At 34.3% G+C, this 23,343-nt stretch overlaps 2 protein-coding genes across 2 annotated transcripts in view; one reads left to right on the top strand and one right to left on the bottom strand.

Annotated features, from left to right (window-relative positions):
- The first annotated feature begins 2,993 nt into the window (after window positions 1–2,993).
- Taf8 (TBP-associated factor 8) lies at window positions 2,994–8,135 on the top strand. The gene is made up of 7 exons (XM_070130827.1): window positions 2,994–3,256; window positions 4,746–4,867; window positions 5,132–5,286; window positions 5,619–5,776; window positions 6,001–6,134; window positions 7,642–7,725; window positions 7,980–8,135. The coding sequence occupies exons 1-7, from the start codon at window positions 3,100–3,102 to the stop codon at window positions 8,004–8,006; spliced, it is 837 nt and encodes a 278-aa protein (XP_069986928.1). The 5' UTR covers window positions 2,994–3,099; the 3' UTR covers window positions 8,007–8,135.
- spn-E (spindle E) overlaps window positions 8,126–23,343 on the bottom strand; it is a 15,887-nt gene continuing 669 nt past the window's right edge. Inside the window, exons 2-29 of the mRNA XM_070130825.1 lie at window positions 23,169–23,243; window positions 22,851–23,006; window positions 21,247–21,441; window positions 20,818–21,039; window positions 19,660–19,863; window positions 19,378–19,548; window positions 18,814–18,965; window positions 18,612–18,695; window positions 18,210–18,352; window positions 17,901–18,067; window positions 17,046–17,210; window positions 16,542–16,704; window positions 15,806–15,933; window positions 15,452–15,661; window positions 14,531–14,748; window positions 14,193–14,345; window positions 13,859–14,057; window positions 13,338–13,583; window positions 12,124–12,191; window positions 11,642–11,774; window positions 11,300–11,431; window positions 10,853–10,987; window positions 10,379–10,521; window positions 10,008–10,142; window positions 9,603–9,738; window positions 9,384–9,490; window positions 9,160–9,226; window positions 8,126–9,032 (exon numbers count right to left, since the gene is read on the bottom strand). Of these exons, the coding sequence (XP_069986926.1) occupies window positions 8,907–9,032; window positions 9,160–9,226; window positions 9,384–9,490; window positions 9,603–9,738; window positions 10,008–10,142; window positions 10,379–10,521; window positions 10,853–10,987; window positions 11,300–11,431; window positions 11,642–11,774; window positions 12,124–12,191; window positions 13,338–13,583; window positions 13,859–14,057; window positions 14,193–14,345; window positions 14,531–14,748; window positions 15,452–15,661; window positions 15,806–15,933; window positions 16,542–16,704; window positions 17,046–17,210; window positions 17,901–18,067; window positions 18,210–18,352; window positions 18,612–18,695; window positions 18,814–18,965; window positions 19,378–19,548; window positions 19,660–19,863; window positions 20,818–21,039; window positions 21,247–21,441; window positions 22,851–23,006; window positions 23,169–23,243 (4,233 nt within the window). The 3' untranslated portion in view covers window positions 8,126–8,906. The remainder of the gene's footprint in view (window positions 9,033–9,159; window positions 9,227–9,383; window positions 9,491–9,602; window positions 9,739–10,007; window positions 10,143–10,378; window positions 10,522–10,852; window positions 10,988–11,299; window positions 11,432–11,641; window positions 11,775–12,123; window positions 12,192–13,337; window positions 13,584–13,858; window positions 14,058–14,192; window positions 14,346–14,530; window positions 14,749–15,451; window positions 15,662–15,805; window positions 15,934–16,541; window positions 16,705–17,045; window positions 17,211–17,900; window positions 18,068–18,209; window positions 18,353–18,611; window positions 18,696–18,813; window positions 18,966–19,377; window positions 19,549–19,659; window positions 19,864–20,817; window positions 21,040–21,246; window positions 21,442–22,850; window positions 23,007–23,168; window positions 23,244–23,343) is intronic.

Raw genomic sequence — 23,343 nt, 5'->3', positions numbered from 1 at the left:
AGAAAAAAAAGGAAAAACGTGGACGACAGAGATAGATAAAGATCAAATGGTTTCCCTTTGCCTTTGTCTGTAATCAGATAGTTCAATGTTTTTAGGTGCGACTTAAATATCTCCTGTAATATCGAAATAAACTAAATATTTATACTTTACTTTCTATTTGCATCAATTTTTTATATAATTACCTTATAGTGAATATTAATGATATATTTTTCTATTCTAATCCCAATATTCATTCAATGTCCTCAGTCCTCAAAAATATTAGATTGGAATCGGCATATCGTTATGTGGCTTATCACGTCCCATCTGAAACTTATTTTTGGAAATATGTATATACATATATATATATATACATATTTATCAACTTAACATATATACATGAATATGGTTATAATATGTATATATTATATTCATTATGTATATATATATATATATGTATATATATATGTTACTATATGTATATATTACTGATCTCAAAGATCAGATATATATATATATATATATATATATATATATATATATATATATATATATATATATATATATGTGTGTGTGTGTGTGTGTGTGTGTGTGTGTGTGTGTGTGTGTGTGTGTCTAAAATGGGTGAACTCGAATTATTTGCCCTTGTATGTAATAAGATATTTTTATTTATTTGGGTATCACATAATCATTTTGATATGTAAATAAACTAAATATTTATACTTTCCTTTGTAGTTACATAATTCTTAAATAACTACCTAATTATGAATATTACTGATATAATTTCTAATCTAATCACAATTACTATTCAATGTCCTCAGTCTTCATGAATATACAATCATAATTGACATTTTTGTTTAGAAATGTTCTTCGCCTTTTATTGTGACTTTATTTTTTTGAAATATATGTATATAATCTATATTGAAATATATTCATATACGTGTGTAAATTATATATGTGAACTCGATTTAGGAAGAGGTTATGTTTCTGTAATTTAGCGTAGGTAAACTCAAGCTTAATTTTCTTTAGTGTTACAAGAATTAATTAGAATTAACTATTATGCTCATAAATTAAAATAAGAATGAATGTAGTAACACCATTCATACCAATCTCACGTCCTTCATAGTAACATCAATAAGATACTTTCTTTCCATCATTTCTTACCTGGATACACAGAGAAGCAATGAAGTAAAACCTTACTCGATTTGCTCACAAAGAAATGACTGAGGAAGCCACAGACAAACCAGATCATACTCTGTTTTCTCCGTCGGTGTGAGACGCAGGCTAGCATAAGTGTGGGACCAGTGTGAAGATAATTTTGGATGCGAAGAGAGCGTTTCACTTTTTTAATAAAATGAAAAAAGGAAATGACTAGACATTTTTTTTTATAACCAATTCAATGTAATTAAATGCTATTTGCATTGGGAATAGGTGTTCAATTATATATCTATGGATATGGAGACATTGATATATGTATTTACATGCATATATATAGATATAGGTAGATAGATAGATAAATAGATATAGGTAGATAGATAGATAAATAGATATAGTTATGTACATAGTTACATATATAGTTATGATAGTATGGTTTGTGTGTGTGTGTGTGTGTGTTTATAATGCATATATGTGTGTGCGTGTATATAATGTATATGTGTGTATGTATATATACACAAACACACATACACATACACACACACAAACGCTTACACACATATGTGTGTACACACACACACATATATATATATATATATATATATATATATATATATATATATATATATATATATATATATATATATATATATATATATATATAATATTCATGATATAATTTCCTTGCTATGATTATTACTGATATATTTTTCTCTTTTAATCATGATTTTTATTCATTTTTCTAATCAGACAGTGCTCAGTCTTTATAAAAATATATATGTATTACTTTTGCCGATTCTTGTTTACTTTTGGAAAAGAAATTTAGTTAAACTAGGTAAACTCCTTTTAATTAAAGTTGAAATACACAAGTACTTTAGAGTAGGGAAATTCATGGTTATTTACCGTGATTTTTTCTTCTAAAAGTACTACTTCAATCATTTTATGTATAATCTGGAAACCAGAAAACGATACGTCTGCAAGATTTGCTTTGTATAAATGGTAAATCTCTTCCCTAAGCTGAAAATGTCGATTTCGTTATTCTTTACTTTTATGTTATGAACTATTCAGTTTTATATAATGAAATAAGTTCCATTTGCAATGATAGTGCAAGGACAATCAGAACAATAACCATCTTTCTCTAAAGTGACAAACTAAAAATATTATCCACAGGAATCAAAATAAAAATGAAAGAAATAACACCATTGATACCAATCAGACGTCCTTCATAGTAACATCAATGAGACAGAAAAGGAATGAAGTAAAACCTTACTCAGTTTACTCATAAAAAGGTTATTGAGAAATTGCACTAACAACCCTTCTCATAGCCTGCTCTCTCCGTCAGTGTGAGACGCAGGTCAACAAAGTTGATGAAATTGATTTTAAGCAAATTAAAACGTGTTATATGTTTTTTGTTATTTTTAAATTATTATTAAAGTGATACATGAAATGACTAGGCGATATCTCTATGACCAATACAATGTAATCACCTAGTATTTGCATGGGGAATATGTGTACACACACATATACATATTTACACATACATATATATTGATTTATTTATCAAATAGATTATATATTTATAGGTTTACCAATATATAGATAGATAGATAGATAGATAGATAGATAGATATACATGCATACAAATACGCACGCAAATACACACACACACACACACACACACACACACACACACACACACACACACACACACACACACACACACACACACACACACACACACACACACACACACACACACACACACACACACACACACACACACACACACACACACACGTCCTAAATTCACCCAGATGCCCGAGTCCCCCCTTCCTCCTCAACAGAAAACGGAGCCGCTCGCATGTAAACAAACCCGAGGGCGACGAGTAAGTCCCTCCGTCGTGCCTGCAGAAGGCCAAGAAAACTCCTTAAAACGCCTTCATTTTAGCTCCATCCCGACCCAGCAGGATGGCAGCCCTTCCTACGAGCACCGCAGAGGTCATCGCGAGTGTGAATACCCGGAGGAAGATTCTGGCGACGGCGGTTTCGGGAATTATCCAGGAGTCGGGTTTCCTGAACGTCGAGAAGGCGGCTCTGGGGACACTTGTGGAGATGATGCAAAGCTGTAAGATGTTTTTTTTTATGGAGATATTAAGTTTTTGGGAGTACATTGATGTCTTGAGGCCTAGGATGTAGGGTTCGGGGATGCAGTGTGTGGACAACGAGTATGACCGAGTATGTACAGAGATCCCCCAGATCCTAGAGTGTAGAGTTTGGTCAGCGCGGGGAATTTTTTTGGTCAAATTCTGTCCGCGCAAATGTAGGTCTCAGGTAACTTTCCGCGCACGCTTAGTCCTTTTTTAAATCGTCTTCCGCACATAAAATTCCTTTGACTTTTCCGCGCACTTGTTTCATCATCAGTCTGCAAATCCGTTCACGCAAATGTAGACAAAATGATGTTTTCCGTGCACTAAAAAATGTAATATTTGTGCGCAAGAAAAATACTCTACAGTCTGGCTCAAATCTGAAGACCTAAATTTGTTTGTAGCCTAACTTGATCAGATCTTGCAGTTTTGGGTTAATGTTACCATGAGCGACATAGAGATTGAAGGAAATGGACACCACTGTTGTATAGAGCATATGAAATAAGGCAACTAACTACAGCAGCAGCGGTCTCATATTTATCACAAAATGACCGGAATATCTGCTTCATATCACCACTCAGAGACCAAAGGCCCTATCACACTAGCACCTTTTCCGTCAGTTTTTGCGTTGCCATCAGAATTTGAGGCTTTCCTCAGGAATCGTGTGCAAACAGAACACCAACCAGATAATGATGGTTACGACCGTTTCCATCTGACTAGTTTCCGTCTTGATCTTGGGCTACAGAGGATCTATACAGCTAGAATGGTTTTTAGTTGATAAATTAGATATGATGAGTGAATGTAAACATAAACTCATATTTTAGAACATTCGTATATACAGTATACATAATCATATTTCTTTAAAATAATATGATTTGCTTGGGCATGCTCAAATTATTCTTGGGGATTCAGTCTGATGGCACCATGTTTGTTTACAGGGGTAACGTTTTCTGCCTTGGTAGTGTGATAGGGTCAGTCCATTTCCACAGGAAAAGTTCAAACTTAAATTTAAAAATTGTTGGTAAAAGTGCTAATTTGATAGGGCTTTAAGAGCACAACACCCTCACACAGCTTTTCCCCCATGTCAAGGGAATAAATAGAAGGTAGGAAAGGTTAGTTTTATACAAGTGTGTTGTAAGCAATGTGTTTGATGTACAGTTGTGTAGGTTTTGCCTCAGGAATCTTAGTGTTTCCAATTTTATGTTTGATTTGTTTGTGAGAGTGAATGTGTTTGTATGAGGCATACACAGAGGTATTTACAGGATGTTGCAGGTGTCAGCCATTGGTTGTGTAGAGGCTAGATATACTGTATTGGTGTATGCGAATTGAGTACTATGCATTTATTGTGACTATTCTTATAATACTTTTTTTTATTATCTTTAATGTTATTTGCAGGACTTAACTCATTGATGAGATGCTACACGAAAGTCAATGGAATAGGTACTACATTATTATGTATTTTCTTTGCAGTGATAAGTCAGATTGGAAGAGAGAGCAAAGGATACTCTGAATTGGCATATAGGACAGAACCCATAATAGCTGATATTATTATGGCACTGGTTGACTTGGGCATAACTATGGAGGGTTTACAAGTGAGTATGAAGTGTACGAGATCAGTGTTGATATTATGATTATTTCATTATCATTTCTATTAGAGTAGGGACCTTTTAATATTGCTTTTTTTTGCTCCAGTTTGAAAAGTTCATTTTTTAAAGTACATTTTCATTCAAATATTCTAGTTTAACAGTAAGAATAGAATGTTCAGCATCGCATACTACCGTAGAATGTTTAATGAAGTACAAGTCAAGAAGGTATTTAACAATTAAATACAAGTACACTTATTCTTGTTTTTCCAGGCCTACAAGATGAGGCCAAACAGAGTTGTTATCACGCCTCCAGCTCATCAGGTGGACCTCAAACAACATAATGTATTACAAGTTGGAGACAAGAAGTCTCACCCATCCCATATTCCTGATCACTTGCCACCATTCCCGGATACACATACATATTGGTAAGTTTCTGTTACTGTTGAATAAGCAATATATCCCAAATACTTATTTTTTATGGTCTTTTTTATGTGACTGTTGACTCACCCTTAACTAAATTTATTGTCCGTGAAATATTGAAAATATATTTGGGATAGATTTTGGTAGTAGATATTGATGAAGTTAATTAAAATCTTGTTGTTTAGACTTTAAATAATATCCAAGGAAATATACATATTTTTTCTCAGTTGAGCCTTTATAGGGAAGAGAGTATTATGAATATTGTGAGGGAAGCAAGTCATACCTCCCTTAGTGACTTCCTCGGCTAATTAGAACTTTTTCTTTCTTTCTTTTTTAGCTTTTCACATACTTACAAGCAGCCAGTTACTGAGTATGAGGCAATCAGAGAAAAAGCTGCAACACAGAAAAGGGACATAGAGAGGGCATTGACCAAGTTTGCAGCCAAGACCAGAGAAACGCAGAGTTTGTTCTTCCCCGAGGACAAGGAATTTATGCGTAAGGATGGGGCATATTCTCTAAACAGAGTTAGAAATAGGTTATGATTTATTCTGCCTTAATCATACAGTATGGAGGTGTGATAAACAAATTGCTTGTCGAAGGATTGAAAATTGGTTTAAGTACTGTGTTTATATTTTGTGAGTGCATTGATGAGGGGAGTGAGTGAGTGCGTAGGTGAAATAGCAAGTGAGTTCCGTATTTCTTATTTTCATTTATTTCAGTTGTTGGTGTTGATCCAAACCCAAAGTGTTACCTGGACGCCCTGATGCCACGAGACCAAGTATTCGAAGAGGAGGAAGACAGAACATGGACAAAGAAGCGAAAGACAAGTCAGGATGATGGAGAAAGTAATCAGGTGAGACCAGGATTTTCCTCAAATTTGTCGTATTCCTAAACAGCTGGTTTTGATTTATCAAGCATTGACTGCTTGTATGAAAAAGTCCGGCTAGTCTGCTGTCTGTCTTTATGCCCAATATTTTCTTTGCCATGAAATCAAGCCATCCCTGACCAGTGGATCAGAATGCACATTGTCTCATGCTAATTAATGATTACTGAAGCACTCCCACAATATAAACAAACATGTTGAGTTAATAATGGTGCATCTACCCTAGCTAAAAATCTTGTGTGCTGTGGTGAGCACTGGTCAAGATATGAATATGGTCATTGGTATAAAAACCTATTCAATTCATTGTAGTGTTCATTTTTTTTTTCTTTTTTTTTTTACAAAGGTGACCACGAATCCAACAAGATATTACTCTTGAAGTATTATTATCAATATTATAATTATTATCATTATTATTATAATTTTCATCATTATTGTTGTTTTGTGATTATAGTAATAATAATAGTATTATAATAATAATAATAATAGTATAACAATAATAATAGTATTATGATAATAATAATAGTATTATGATAATAACAATAATAGTATTATAATAATAATAATAGTATTATAATAATAATAATAGTATTATAATAATAATAATAGTATTATAATAATAATAATAGTATTATAATAATAATAATAATAATAATATAATGATAATATGAGAGAATAGTATAATATTAGTATAATCACAGTATAACAGTCTAATGCAGTTGACAATAAACCCTTGGATGAGGAGGGTACAGCCCTAGTAGAGGAAAAATATTCCTGGGCTCTATATCTCTCCACTGGTGCGTCTATAATTGTAGAAGTGGAATGAATGTATATATTAATTTTCCGTAAAAAAAAAAAAAAAAAAAAAAAAGCATAGAGTGAGTGAGAGTGATTGGGAGAGAGTGAGCTTTTTGTCATTACATCACTGGAACCAGTATGTAGTTTTATGGAATTGCAAGATTGTGATAACATTACATGGTATTTCACTGATAAAATCCACTGCATTATATTGTAAGTCAGATCTCATTTACATGCTTTAACAAATTCTAAACCTTTTACCATCATAAAGTTCGCAAAAGCAGCATTACCTTGAATGCTGCTTGTTTGTGCCTTGGCAAGCCATATGGTTAGCGGAGGAAAAAAAAATTATGAGGTATCCAATGCATTACAAGTGAGACAATCCCCCTAAAATGGATTTAATATGCTCTTGTCTTTGCCTGACCGCCAGAGGAATCAATATTTTCAGTAAGATAAGAAATTACTCTCCATTGTAAATTTCACATATCACAAAATATGGAGAAAGTTACACAAAAGTTTAAAAATCATGAGAACAAACATGATTAACAATGCACTGTAAAGTTCTTCACATAGAGTTGGGTATCTCAATCAGGGTAATTGCTATCACCTGACTAGAACTTGGGTTAACAAGGTTCTTATATATAGCTTGATTTTTTAGTCACTCAACCTTTTATAATTACAGGAAAAAGACAGAAGTAATGAATCCCCGGAGACAGAGTTGGATAACCCTTACCTAAGACCTGTGAAGATGCCACGGAAGCCAAAAGTAAGGGTCAACTCTAAGGAATTGTTTTCTTCATAGGAATTTGCCATCTTACTTTCTATTTATATGTTTGTTGATATATTTATATAAATGATGGACTAAGTTTGTAGGTAGACCATATGTTTTGGTGTGATTTAATAATAAATGAATATCATAACTTGGCTGTAATTTTCAATATGTATGACATACATTCTTGAAAGGGAATTTGGAAATGGAATTATACAATTGTATTTATGGAAAAATTTATTTCTGAACAGGAGAACAGAGCACAAAATCTTCCCTGAAGCAGAGGCTTTGGAGCACTAGCTTTCAATAACATTAATAATTATTTAAAAACCAAAATAAAAAAATTAGAAAACTTTGTTCAATTGAACATAGATATGCCCTATTAGAAAATAAAACATGAACAGTTTTTTGAGAACCTTTGATTTTCAAACCTTTCTATTTTGTATTTGATTAATGCCAAAAGTGCAAACAAATAAAGTGATGTGTAGCAGAGAAGTCAAACAATAAAAACTGAACAAAATTCTGTTTTGATTGAAAATTTCAATTGGGAAGGTAAATTCAATCCTGGTTATCACCTAGGTTTTACAATCTAAAATGTATACAACTTGCAAAAATATTGTATTCAACTTTTTACTTATACTTCTGATATTGGCATTTTGCATGTACCAAAGAAAATTATATATCTTCTGAAATTATACACTTAATAACTGGGCATTTAAACCTTTAGGGTTAAATGAGACAAGGTATTCAATTATTCACATAATTAAAGTATTTCAATCATTGGGTTACCTTTTGTCTAACATATCATCTTGAAAACATTATATTACTTTCCTCATTCCAATCATTCTAGTTTAGATGAGTTGGCATTTTATTTCAAGATGTACGATTACAGTTGTTCAATTTCTTCTTAGTCTGATCAAGATTTTTTCACTCCAGTCACTTTCTTTATCAACGTAAATGCATACTGTCACTATATCACTGTCTTGCTTTTCATAAAATTTCAGTCATTGCAAGAGTAAATTATTTAATAGATTCTTGGGACTAAAACAGAAAGGGCCAATTAACATCATATTAACAAATCATGTAAATGCCTTTTTAGAACTTATTACAGTAAAAATTAGTGAAAAATCTCAACCCTTCATATAAAAACCATTCTCCCACCTCCTCCAAGGGGAGATTTACAAGGTCTCGTTGTGATTTCCGCCTGGCTGTAAGAAAATGCCGCAGTGAAGGGGAAAGACGGCACCCATGCTCTCGTCCAGAGCTAAGTCTATTTGAGGGTGCAGGATCTCCTCCTTAGGTACCTGTCAGAAGTATATGGAATTTAAGACCATGAAATGGAGATGGGGCAGAGATAGAAAAATTGGCAGAAAAGCAGATATAGAAAGAATAATAATGTAACAGATGTGACAATGACTTTCTGCGACTTACCATCTGCCACTGGTATGGATAGTGGTAGCTCTCTGGTTCCCGATAGTCTCTGTTGACATCTACCAACCTAGAGGAAAATATTGAAATTACCAATTTTCTTTACCACATTAATATAGAAGCCATCAACACTATGAAATTTATGTGTTGCATCCTGTGTGCAGTTAATTTAGAAGAGGAACAATTATAAGGGGCTTGAATGAAATATGTATTATAAATTTACTTACTGAAGAAGCAATTCTCTCATTCTGTTCTGGGTTTTGATAAGAACTTTATCTGCAACATCTTCTCCTTCCTCTAGTACTACATTCATAAGGAATCGTACTCTATTTATCTGCAAGGAAAATGATCAGCTATAGTAATTTGGTCAAAACAATTTCTGGTAAATAAAAAAATAATAATAAATAAAAAAAATAAAAAATAAAATGGATGATCTGCTTACTTACCAACACCAAATCCTCTTGTGTCAAGTGAATATCAAACGAGGCTTCAATATCGTCAGCAGGGTATACTGCATTTCCATCGTGATCATGACCAAGTCCTATTAGGGCGCCTGTGTACTGCGTCCCTTCTTTGTTCACTCTGTGTTCAAAGATAAATAAAAACATTTCCCAGAACAGATGCCTGAACAAGATCAGTGCAGCTATGCCTTTTTAGAGACATTTACACAAAAAGACCATTATTGGAACTATTATCTTATGAGTAAGAAATAAATCCATTGCTTTTTGTATCTTGTACCTATCTGTTTACACTTCATTTACGAGCAAGATCATTAACATAAATAGCAGACAATTTACCAATACAAAGAGAGTAAAAACAAAAAAGATGAGCTTTTACAGTTTGTGACTAACCTGAGCTCTGCCACTGGGCAAAACAACAGAAGGCAGAGTGATAGGATTCCAGGTACAGAAGGCATTATTGTCGTGTGATGCAATGTTGTTACAGTCTCAGAAGGGTTCAAAGTCACAAAGGCAGCAATTATCATCCTGTATGAAATTTTAGTTTCATCACTTATAAAATAATCATCTATACAGCGGAAAACCTGTTCACGAAGAACAAAAACAGAGTCAATGAACTAGATATCTAACCAGGGGGAAAAAAAAAAAATCAAGTCTTGACAACTTAGTAACTGATGTTAGAAAAAGAAGTGTGCTTCTCTAACATGGGGAAGAAAAAGTCATTTTTTCATAACAGAGGAACTGAGACATTATAAAAGCCTTACCTATCATGGGGGTTTTGTGGTTCAAGGTCTAATGCAGTCGAGTTGACTGATGAAGGTTCAATTTTCACTCCCTTTGTGCATCCAGTGCGAGACAATGCCACAAAGCGTAGTAGCAGTGGAGATTCTGGACCTTGCAACTTTGCCTGTGATAATAACATAGTACAGTCAGTATTTGTAATATGACCATTTCCATTTACAAAATAATTTCAAACAGCCTAAAGAACTGATTTTGGGTCAAGTACAGCCAGAGAGGTACCACGATCCAACAAAACAATAAAGGTGACAGAATTATTTTACGTAAGGATGACTTTCATTTACAAATGCAGAGAATAAAATCATGAAACACCATAACACTAGTTTTCTCATTTATATTTCTCCCCCTACTCAATCTCTCACTCCCTCACTCTTCCTTTCTCTGGCTGTCATACAATAATACAAATCTTAATGCCTTGTTTCTTCACAGTTCTAGCTAACCTTCCCTGCATAGGATGCTGGACCAAATTTCAGATCCAGAGATGACACAGAAAGGGCCTGGGAAAGATGTCCTATGTTATCTAGGGCTGTGCTTTCAGCTTCCATGTTGCAGAGGGCTCTCAACTCATGATTTTGCTGAAATCAGATAAAAGAAAATTATTATTACAATACATAGATAATGATACTGAAAGGTAACATAAAATGTCATTCTATTTAATTAAGACTACAAATTAGAAAACTGAATTAATTCCCTGAATGTAGTACTCAGAATATTTCCATTTGAACATTACCCCCACATTTTGTCTTTATTATAAGTATTTAACTTATTTTCATTTTAAAATACGTGCCCAGTAGCAGCTATCCTTTCTTACACTACCTTACTCAAGGAACCAAGCAAAAAAAAATAAGCTTCCCTTTATGTGGGAGAGGAAGCATGCAAACACAGACCTTTGAAAGATAATATTCCTCAGCTTTAACAGCATATTGAAGATCAATAAGTCTTCGGTTGACGGACAGGAAATCTCCACTCTCCACTTCCATTAACTTTACTCTCATGATTTTATGCACAACACTGTAGATCTGTAAAGCATTGTATAGTATTGTTTGTCCATTTGTCAGTCCACACCCAACCCACTGGCACTGAATACTTGTAAACACATTTCACAAAACAAAACCACAGCAGGCATTGCATATTCTTGGCAGCAATGGGTTAATGGAAAGTAGGAATACCTTCTTTAAGTCTGAGGAAACTGACCAATCAAAAATTCTAGAAAATAGATTTTTTCTAACCTGGGCAATGAAGTCCTTATTCAATGTGTGGCTTCTAAACCATTCCGTAGCTTCATCTAGCCATTTGTTATCAGATGCTGGTTTAACCTGAGCCAATTTACATTCAACTGCTAGCATCTCCGCCAACATCAAGCTGTAAAACAAGAATCAGATGGACAGTAGTATGAAAAAGTTTTGAACATAATTGTGTAATATTATCAAGACTTTCTAGATATAACTTTACCCACTATCATTCTGAGTAATGATCAGTGGCAAAGTATAATACAACTGATCATAACTCTACTATTAGCTTACCTGTGTACTTCAATATTTCAGATATACTTATTTCTAATACCTAATATGAACAATTTAAAAGTGCATATTACCTTATGCATATTTGAATATTTTTAGCATCTGAGTTGAAAATAAATCTAATATTTCAGAATTACACTTAATTTCACAAAACCACGATAAATTACAATGAATAAGTGCCACTCTCTTACCTCCCTGGCACTCTTCTGAGTTCCACAGCCTTTACAACATCAGTGTTCCCAAAGTCAACAAAAAATACCTGGAATTCAAACGTCTTACTACATTTGAACTCGTACAATAAAATTCTAAAACCAGTTGTTCAATATGGACTCTATATCTATCACTCATTATATTTTAATTTATCATTGGATTTGACTAAAATGAGAAGGAAAAAGTGTAAATATATGCTTGAGATGCAAGTTCACACAACTCGTGAATCCACTGTCTTTGCTAACATATAAATAGATAATGTATACCATATATCTGCCTTCATCAATTTAACTCAATTTTGATCATATAGCAATGATTGAATAATTGAAAATTATAAAATAAGAATTCTATGACCAAAAAATATTTTGCTTACCAATACCTCTTCAAAAGTAATGCAAAATACAGAACAGATTTAAGCCTGTATTGATTACTATTGTATACAATAACTGGTTAAATAAACATATTTTGGATGGAAAAATTGCTACAAAATAGGATGGATAAACTAATGCACGATTGAAACTTTCAGTGAACAATGAAGTTTAATTCTACCGGCCATGGATAAGAATTTATCTGCCATATTTTTATAATTCCTTACACATTCCATGTAAAAAAGAAGTGTAATTATTATTATTTTTTAAATATCATCTCTTTTTAATAATACATCAAAAACAAAAATATAAATTGAAAAAAGTGTAAAATGAGAGGACACTCTGCACATATAATCCTGTTAAAAAAAATCAGAACAGAATTATGAAAATGCTGCACCTTACTCTCTGAACATTTTACAGCAATGTATACTTATACTTTTTTTCGACAATTAATAAATCATCACATGAACAATCTTCGCAAAATCTCCCTTTTCTTTTCTTCTTTTTTTTTTTTTTTGTTCAGCATCAAAGATTTGCAGGTGTGAAAATGAAAAGTCTAACTCTAAACCTCTGGAACTTGTGATACTGGACTGTTCCCTAGATCGCACCCACTGTGGTACATATCCTAAATGGCTTGATAGTAATAACTTTGTTCAGCGTAGATGCAGCTGGTGTAATAGGAAAATTAAAGTCCTGGCCAGTCTCTTAAACTAGGACAGTATATGAATTTTTGTCATCACTGAAACAGCTTACCTGAAATTTAGTCCTACGTACAGGTACATTAGCAAAGGAAAAGGAAAGGAACCTGACGCACAAAGGCAAAATACCTGAGCTCTAACTCCATTGTCTTCCCCGGTATACACTTCATCCACACGTGCTCTGTAATAGCAGGACATTCCATCAGAGTCGGTGAACTTCGCGAGGCACACGATCCCCGGTTTGACTTCACTTTCAGGGATAAAGACTGCTTGGTTTTGCTCTACAGCTCTCTGAATGGCTGAATGAATGTGGTTGAGATTCTTTAGTGCACTCGTCTCCTCAGACACTATCCAAAAATGGCCAGCAGTGACTACCTGTAATACAATTTTGAAAAACTAGAAAATCAAACAAATAATAAAAGAAACAAAAATAATAATACACAAAAAAATATATTAACATCTAGTAATAACGATGATTATTATGGTGATAATAATGAGTGGTGTTATTAGATGAGAAAATCTATAAATCTATTTCCGTCCATACTGTGTGTGTGTGAGACACATACATACTCATACTGACATAGATATAAATACATTACATATTAATGTATGTTGACATATAGAGAAAAAACATAAAAACATTGACATACATGTGTGACATGGACTCTCCAAGTTCGATCTGAAGGCTTAGGCATGGTGGGGGGCCTCAACATATGCATATGAGAGTCAGCCATTCTAAGTCTTGCATTCCCAAGAAGACTCTGTGTGGATCCCTTGAACAAACTTATCCCTGACATGCTTGTGGTGCTTCCAAACACTTCTGACATTTTCTTTTGAGTCTCTCCTTGGCTAAAAACATGAAATGTAATATCATTCACATTGACTAACTCCACTCAAATGATTATCCAGAGAGACTACAGATGTGGATGTTTCTACAACTGGTTCCTCGTCAGTATCTCATGAAATAATATATCAGCTTCTTACCTATACAGATTCAGCACAAGGTTCTTTTGAATTCGCGGTACTTGGCGCATTTTCAGGGCTAGGTGCATGGAGGTGGGACACTCCCCTGGGACGTCTTGGAAGTGCTCCTTTTTGGTTGATGAAAGACTCATTCGAGGAAACTGAATATAGGCTCTAAAGAATGAATAATATAATAGCATTAACCCCTTTAGAATGACACCAAAATGAGGGATAGATACTATATGTCTGGCAAGGAATTAATGCAGCTGAAGTATACATCACCCTATGGGGAAAAAAAATAATTGATTTTTCCTAATCTATATCAAAAGTTCATTAGTTACTTTCAACCATATACTTACTTGCAACCTTCATACTGAATTTCAAGATTTTGTGAGCATTCTTTGAACAGTTCTTTCAACTGACTGTCATAAAGAACATTTGACCTTGCGGGAAGCCCACTCACAATCACAGTGGAGAAGGGGTCGTGCCCATTGAGTTCACGACACATTTCCTTCTCATAATTCTCAGAGATGTTCCGCTTGTAGTAATAAGGGAAAAAGGCACTTGCCATACACATCTGTAAAGGTAGCTTTATTTATCAGCAATGCATACTTATAAACCTTGAACTTGCCTTAATTTTGTAAAAAGAAAAAGTAGAAAAAAAATTACCTCTGATATAAAAAAAAGAAAATATACTGTTGTCACACTTGAACACATTTGAACGAAGAGAAGAGAAGAGAAGAGAGAAGAGAGAAGAGAGAAGAGAGAAGAGAGAAGAGAGAAGAGAGAAGAGAGAAGAGAGAAGAGAGAAGAGAGAAGAGAGAAGAGAGAAGAGAGAAGAGAGAAGAGAGAAGAGAAGAGAAGAGAAGAGAAGAGAAGAGAAGAGAAGAGAAGAGAAGAGAAGAGAAGAGAAGAGAAGAGAAGAGAAGAGAAGAGAAGAGAAGAGAAGAGAAGAGAAGAGAAGAGAAGAGAAGAGAAGAGAAGAGAAGAGAAGAGAAGAGAGGAGAGGAGAGGAGAGGAGAGGAGAGGAGAGGAGAGGAGAGGAGAGGAGAAGAGAAGAGAAGAGAAGAGAAGAGAAGAGAAGAGAAGAGAAGAGAAGAGAAGAGAAGAGAAGAGAAGAGAAGAGAAGAGAAGAGAAGAGAAGAGAAGAGAAGAGAAGAGAAGAGAAGAGAGAAGAGAGAAGAGAGAAGAGAACAGAAAAGAACAGAAAAGAACAGAAAAGAACAGAGAAGAGAAAAGAAAAGAGAAATTTCTTTATCATGCCTATAAACATACCCTACCTTGAGAATGAAGGCCTGATGGCTCCTTGGAGGATTCTGTCGATTCCGTACAGTGATTTTTTGGCTCTCTAAACGCTGAGTTAATTCCTTCACCAGCTTATCCACTTCCTTTAGGGCCTCAAGCTGTACGTAACTGTGTTTAGCCCATTCTCGTTCCTGTCTCCCTCCAGGCCTCAGGAACTCTCCTCTGATTTGCATGCTTTGCCAAAGCTATTGGGTGAACAGTTTTAAATATAAAATAAAATTATTTTCCATTCGTCTCAGAATCAGAATTGAATATTGCAGTCGATATTTTCCCTACGAGTCGTCTGCTAATGCAAGTCCTATAGTCTTGGCAAAAACTCAAATTCTTACATCGTATGTGTTCAATACGGCTAAGCAGTCAGAGAAGGATCCATATGCCCAGGAAACCTTGGACAGAAAGGCGTTCAGCTCGTCTTGGAAGGGCCGAGCATGGAAGCTTTTCAAGGATAGCCCAGCAGCTGAAAAGGAGACGATGTAAATAATGTCACTACAAGGCTAAAAATACATTACCTCTAAACAACAGCATAATATATGTATGGTCAGCTTTCTTTGCCTATATTTCTTCTGTTAAATTTCCTTACATCAATATGATATTCTGAAGAGAACTGTCCACAACTCTAAGAATGTTACTGCATACTGCCCCTGAAGAATAAGCTTTTAAAAACCTATTCAATTCAGTGCTACCACTTGGGCAATTTTAGAGTTGTTATTATCATAATTATTATAATTATCATAATTATTATAATTATCATAATTATTATAATTATCATAATTATTATAATTATCATAATTATTATAATTATCATAATTATTATAATTATCATAATTATTATAATTATCATAATTATTATAATTATCATAATTATTATAATTATCATAATTATTATAATTATCATAATTATTATAATTATCATAATTATTATCATTAGTAGTAGTATCATCATTATTACTATTATCATTATCAATATTATCATCATTATCATCATCATCTTAATACTCTTATTTTGCTGTGAGTGACCTAGAACGATTAAGAAGAGCTAATTTGTCCTTAGCTGGATCATCTTACCAATAATAATGCTCTCCCTTAGAACACCAAACAAATATCCCATGACAATGAATTTAGCAAGGTGTGGGTCAACAGGAAGGTGTGCAGCAACCCTTCCCAAGTAAGTTAAGTCTCCGTCCAAACCGGATACGACACCTTTAGACTTCACAGCAAGTGCACCCATCTGCAATATTGTAAAATTGAATGCATGACTTTCCCCATTCCTATTGAAATAAGAACAGGAACAATTTATGCTGTTTTTATGTTATCAGGATGAGCATATTCAAATGCATCTGGTCTTAGTGACAGAAAGTTAAGAATATACACTAAAATAAGCTCCTTTTTTCTACAAGATTCACCGGTGACTGTTGCATCAGTTATAAAAAATACTCATTCTTCATATGATGTATTACAGGACCACACTAATATCAACATAGAGGTAATTTGAAATGTAACATCATCCCATAATTACATCTTTCCATTATATTATCACAATATAAAAAATAAGATATCTGTTAATCTTGCCTGTTTGAGAGTAAGAATCGTTCTATGTATATCTGATAAATTTGGAGGGTCTAGAGCAAGGGACAATAGGGCATGTGGCTCTCCCATGTTCAGAATTTTGGTCTTGAGGACTGTTTGACAGAGAGGAGTTCGGCATAGCTCTGGTGTAGCATATGTAGGCAGTGTCTGGAAGTAATCACATAATACTATAATCAATTTAAGAATAAAAATGATAATCAACATAAAAACATTAAAGGCCTATTCTATACACTACGTACAAGATGCAGTTTTGGAGGTAAAGCCAGTTTCAAAGCTAATTTCAAAATGTTTAAGGCATCCTAATCGCAGAATCTTACTGATTACTTACTTTGTCGCATGAAATAGCAGCAAATAGCAATGATTTTATAAATACTGGTGTTGTTTTTTATATGATTAACAATATAAATTTTTTTCACCAACCAGATATGTGAATAATGTGAGACAATCAATGGATGTCCCTTCACTCACCCATATGCTGCTCTACTAAATGGATATAACCTGATATAGAGAATATCCACACTATGTCAAGACACTGATAAGAATTTTATCTTAGTCTTTTCATTTCTATCACTTAGAATTTACTTACTCATGGACAGCTGAAAAAGCTACATAAAGAAAACAAAAGATTTGGGGACAATGGAAAATGACTGTAATAATCAAAAGACCTAAGCTTAAATTATATCAACTTTGTCTACGTTTTCTCTCTTTTAGATGTGACCCATTATTTGAATATCTCTCTCACTGTGAAACAGCCGTAAACTTTTGGAAATAAATTATCACTAATAAAGCCCAAGGACTCTTTCATTCATAACAGTAATAAAAAATATATATACTGACTGAAAAATATTCTGCTGGTACAAGACGATAGACTCTTCCAGTGGACACCCTCCCTGCTCTGCCAGCCCGCTGCTTACAGGATGCTTGTGAAGCCCAAGCCATTTTGAGAGATGTGTAATTCGTCACTTGGTCACAAGTTAGTTGTTTGGTTAAACAGAAGTCAATCACTGAAAAAAAAGGCCACAGAATATTCAAAATATGAGTGAGCAGATGACCCCTGCTTGGAAAAAATCTGTTATCACAAGAGAACAACTTACAAAAATTACACTCTTTCTAACAAAAAAACAAAAATAATAGGCTTTTCATTACCATACTTTATATCTGGTACAGTAATAGAACTTTCCGCAATGTTGGTTGAAACAATAACTTTCCTGAATCCTATAGGAGGCACCGAGAAAACCCTCTGTTGCTCCTCTTGTGTGATAGAAGAATGGAGAGGATACAGCATCCACCTGTACAGCATCAATAAACAGAATCAATCTCAACAGACAGTTACAAACTCAATGGAAAGTCCGAATCAAGTATCACTTGCCCAATAATATGGTAAAACTTTATTATGATCAAATGTAATCAGTTTAGTCCCCCTAGCTTTGGGATTTATATTTTCCATTCACTTCTTAAATTGCTTTCCCATCTGCCAGCCAACATCAGCCTCAGCAAATTTCCACACCAACAGCTCTATTCCCTCTATATCCATTATAGGGTGCTTACTGGTTAGCAGTAGAGTCATCGCTGAGCAAGTTGATTAACTTCTCGATCTCTGCTAAACCAGGTAAGAAGATCAAAACAGCTCCCCTGGACAGGAAATAAGTCAGATTATGGAAAATGTACTTACATTTATCAATATTAGACATTCTGATAGCTATCCTATTTCCATTTCATCAATTAAGGGAAGTTGTCACTCCAACCTCACCTTCTCTTTACAAAGGAGGCAGCAGACCGGATTCCCTCTTCTTGCCTTTCAACATGGTCAAAGCACTTTACTATTTCACAAGCCAATTTGAACATATTTTCAGAAATGCCTGGATCTTCTGGTAGTATTGATGGTAATTCTGGTAGCACTGACTGAATGAAAAATCACTTACAATTCCTTGAAATAGGTGATTAGATTATCATAAAATCATTTAACTATCTTTAATTGATGTTATATGTTTAACACGTGTATCTTTATTAATAAAACATTATAATTTTGTTCAGCTCTTTTCTAAAATATAATTCAATGATCTTCATTTCCCTCAACCTATATTTCTCGTTCTTAAAAAAAATGCATGTATTACAATCTCTAGTTATTGTGTTGCCTTAAAGGACCTCGAGCTACTTTTTGGTAATAAAAAATGACTTTCTTGCAATTTTTCATGGCGAATAAAATGTTAATTACAAAGATTAAAAAGTAATTGAAATTCAAACTAGAATTTCATTCGACCATACAATATATTGCAATCTAAGAGCAGTCAACAGAACAAAAGAGTAAACTTACAGGTCGGTTTCTGCAAATGACACTAAGCGATTCTAAATAGTAAAATTGAATTTTGAACAAAGTATTGTCGCCCACAGACACAACTGGTGCTGGGACAAGGTTTCCCATTACAGGGGTTGAAAAATAATTGGCAAATTTGGATGTGTCAATGGTTGCTGACATCAGAATCACCTGTTGATGAATAAAAAATTATTTTAGTGATTAGCACTAAAAGTACATGAGAAGATACAAGAGATTTTTCAAATATAAAGACTCAGGAAACATTTTCTTTTTTGAACTTACCTTCACATTTCTGGAGACAGTATATAGCAACTTTTTCACAATCAGTAATGCAAAGTCAGTATGCTGATCCCTTTCATGCACTTCATCTAATACAATATGAGTAAACGCATCAAGATTTCCTCTATGTATCAACTTTTGTACCAAAACTTCTGTGGTAACATAGGAAAGCCTGGTATCTGCATCTGTGCAATTGTCCAAACCAACCTGCAAAGGAACTCCTTCAAAATATCTACAATCATGAGCAGCTTCTATCAGCTTATACATTAAATGGAGAATTACAAACTGTTAAAGAACTTTGCTACCTAGGAGCCATATAACAAATACTTGTAATGAGACATAGAAAGCAGAATGACAAAAACAAAAATTGCATAACATTTGAATTCTAAAATGTTTTGCGTTTCATACAGATGGATAAGTAACAAAGCAAAAAGACAAATAAAGTTTTTAAGTACTCAAGCTCTGGAATTACAGTCAATATCAAAATGTTAATTGGACCTACAGAGGTATAAATGAATGGGTTATAAATAATGTTGGAAATATAATATGGCCACATGATGATAATAATCACAAAATCATTTTTGTTGGACATGTAGCACGGGGCAAAGGTCTGTGACATGACGTTCATGAACATGAAAAGCTCCAGCTGTGAATATTTGGAAGGTGGCCTTTTTTGTGTCTATATCTATAGGTGCTTCACAACTGCTAAGTCATCAAGGAGTCACTTACTCCATTTCTGTTTACCCTTTTCTTTGATTTATGGAAAGAACTATTTTATTCTTTATTGCTGATAGTATTTAATAACATAATAACCATCATAATGTCAATGATGATAATATCAGTATAAAAATGGTATATCATTACAAACAAACAAAATAAAAAAAATAAAATAAGGAATGGGGAAATTATGTGAGATCAATATTAGCCTACTAATTGACTTCTTGGTAGATGAGGCCTTGAGAAGCCATCTGTGTACAATAAAATTCACAAAGAAATACAGGGGACAGTGTATATGAACCAATTGACAATGGGTTACATTCTGTAATTTTCTATACAATATAAATCACACATAATAGCACTCAGCTAAGTCTGTAATTCTCTAGTTTTCATTTAAGAAAGTGTGACATAATTAGTAAATGTGTTAAGTAAACATGTAGGTACCTGGTAGCCAACAATCTTGCCCAGCTGCCACCCTCTTTCTCGACAAACCCGACGAGCCAGAGATGTTGCAGCGATTTTTCTAGGCTGTGTGACTATTATGTTACAGTGTCGATGTTTTTCAACAGCATCATCTAAGATAAACTGAGGAACTTGGGTTGACTTGCCACTACCTGTTTCTCCACCTATTATCACAACTTGATGTTCTTCAATTTTTGCTAGAACCTGTTAAACAGATTAAAAAAAAATAAATAAATAAATTAAAAAAAAAAATGATGGCACATGAATCATATACCTGTATTTGAAACAATATTTGAAGACCATGTATCATCATTTCACTTCACATGCAATTTGTATGTTTTATAAGACACTCATCTGGATAATTTTTAAGCACAAAGTAAATAAAAAGAAGAGCTATATAATGCTGCTTACCTCTTTTTGTGCATTGAAAACTGGAAGGGCTGACTGATCATTTCTTTTGGAGAAATCGTATTGCAAATACACTTGAGTTTTCTGTGCATCCTCATCTTCAGCAGTTAACATAGTTGCTGTCAATGTGTCTTCCTCTATGTCTGTCATTCTAAATCGTCTTTCCTTACAGAGCTTTCCTTCATGTTCAACACGTCTCTGTTGGAGGGGATACATAACCTGTCAGACACACTATCAGGAGACATTCAGAAAGTGAGAAATGGCACCCTCTCTGTCTCAGAACACGATATAATCGATATTCATCCTAGCACAAGTTATATTCAAGCCATGATGTGATAGGACATCAGCCATTGTGAATGGGTTAATAATGATGATTGACCGACATGTAAGTGACAGGTTTGCACTGGGTGCCTCCCTCCCAACATCCCTAGAGGTGTCCAAAATACAAACATTACATGAAAGCACAGTAAGCAAGATGTGTTTCTAATTAGGGGTTCATGGCATATCAGTGTTAATCTTGACATAATGCAGCAGGTTAGCACACAGGGGGATGGACTTTCATACAATAAATATACTGACAGATATCATATAGGCATATGTTGATGACAAAAGTTTTAGTTCATGCCAGGAGGTGCAGGCATGAGACGTCCATAACTAGACTCTCACTCTTCAAGACCACATCTGGTTAATGGGAAGAAAGGGAGGTCTGTCATCCCCCAGCTACCCCTAGATGTTCTGGACAAGCCTGACCAGGATACACTAGCTCATTCAAGGACTACAGGGGGCAGGACTGTAGTGACATATCAGCACCAACAAAGGTTGCTGTTGACCTGACGACCAAAGGATATGAAGGTTTTTGCTACTAGACACTGACCATTCCAACATTGCTGGTTTTGTCTTGGATGAACAAGAAGCAAGACAACATGCTTTCAACAATCCATCACCATGATATTTGAGTTAGTATCCAATCACCATGGAAATCAAATAAATGGCATTAGAAAGCATTTTACAACCTCCTTGACATGGCAATGATTAGCAATAATAAAGCTTGGCGGCACAATGACCCTACTGGACTTCCAGCTGCAACTTATCAACAAACTCCTGGATGAGGCACAGCAGCAGCAGAGGAGGACTCAGGAAGCATCTGTCACCCTGTTGCCTTCCCACAGGCATCAACCCTAGCATTCACATGCCAATCAACCATCTATCTTGTGTGGGTGTTGGGAAGATGGATAAAAAAGCTAATTTTCTTTAGCTCAAATATAGATAGGGTATCATTTCACATCATTCAGGTGTAACTTTTTTCTAGCTTTCAACTTCAATATCACAGAAGACCAAAGATTTATAAAATTGCGTAATTTACAAGTAAATTTTACACACCATTTATGTAAAATGTAACAACAGGTTAATGATTCTGCATCAACAGCATCAAACTCATTCAAAGTGGTATGCGATGTACTGTAGTTTCTGAGCAATGCTTTGAGAAGTCTTCTACCAAAAAAACGATGTGCTCACTGAACAACTCTTAAAAACAAGGTAGCTTAACCAAATCAAGCATTAATCTACCTGCATTCAGTGGAGAACATTAAATTGATAATTCCACTAACCTCATATTCTTGTAGAAGTTCGTCCTGATACTTCTTGGCATAATCTGCTCCCTGGTTGTGCTTTAAGTAAGAAGGGACAGGAAACTGGCGAGAACGTTCATACTCCTTGGCTAAAGCTCCATCGTCATGACTCTGACAGTCTGGGATGACAATAGGCTGCTCATTGAAAAGAAGAGAAAAAAATATATATATGAGAATACTACCTCTTCCTTCCCCTACAAATAATTCAATAAAATCATCAAAAACTTCATATTCTCAGTTACATAAAAACAGTAATAAAAGAAATCTTCAGAAATAAAGGCACTGGCTCGTCCTTACCTCAGGTGGATCCGGGTTCTTAAACCAATCCAAGTAGTCCTGGACACACCCAGTGAACTTGCGATTTGAACTCATCTTTGACATAAGGAAAAAAAAAACAAAGCATAAATTGATTGATAAAATCTAAATGAAAATTAAGAAAAGGGCAGGAGGCATAGGGATAAGGGGAAGATAA

The sequence above is a fragment of the Penaeus vannamei genome, chromosome 15, assembly GCF_042767895.1.
Source record: "Penaeus vannamei isolate JL-2024 chromosome 15, ASM4276789v1, whole genome shotgun sequence".
NCBI classification, from domain to species: domain Eukaryota; kingdom Metazoa; phylum Arthropoda; class Malacostraca; order Decapoda; family Penaeidae; genus Penaeus; species Penaeus vannamei.
Note: the sequence above shows the minus strand (reverse complement) of the source record. Positions and strands in the feature narration are given on the sequence as shown.

Coding starts and splice junctions, on each gene's coding strand:
- Taf8 (XM_070130827.1), top strand. CDS start 3,100: ATGGCAGCCCTTCCTACGAGCACCGCAGAGGTCATCGCGAGTGTGAAT. Junction 4,868..5,131: donor TAACTATGGAGGGTTTACAA/GTGAGTATGAAG, acceptor TTGTTTTTCCAG/GCCTACAAGATGAGGCCAAA. Junction 7,726..7,979: donor AGATGCCACGGAAGCCAAAA/GTAAGGGTCAAC, acceptor ATTTCTGAACAG/GAGAACAGAGCACAAAATCT.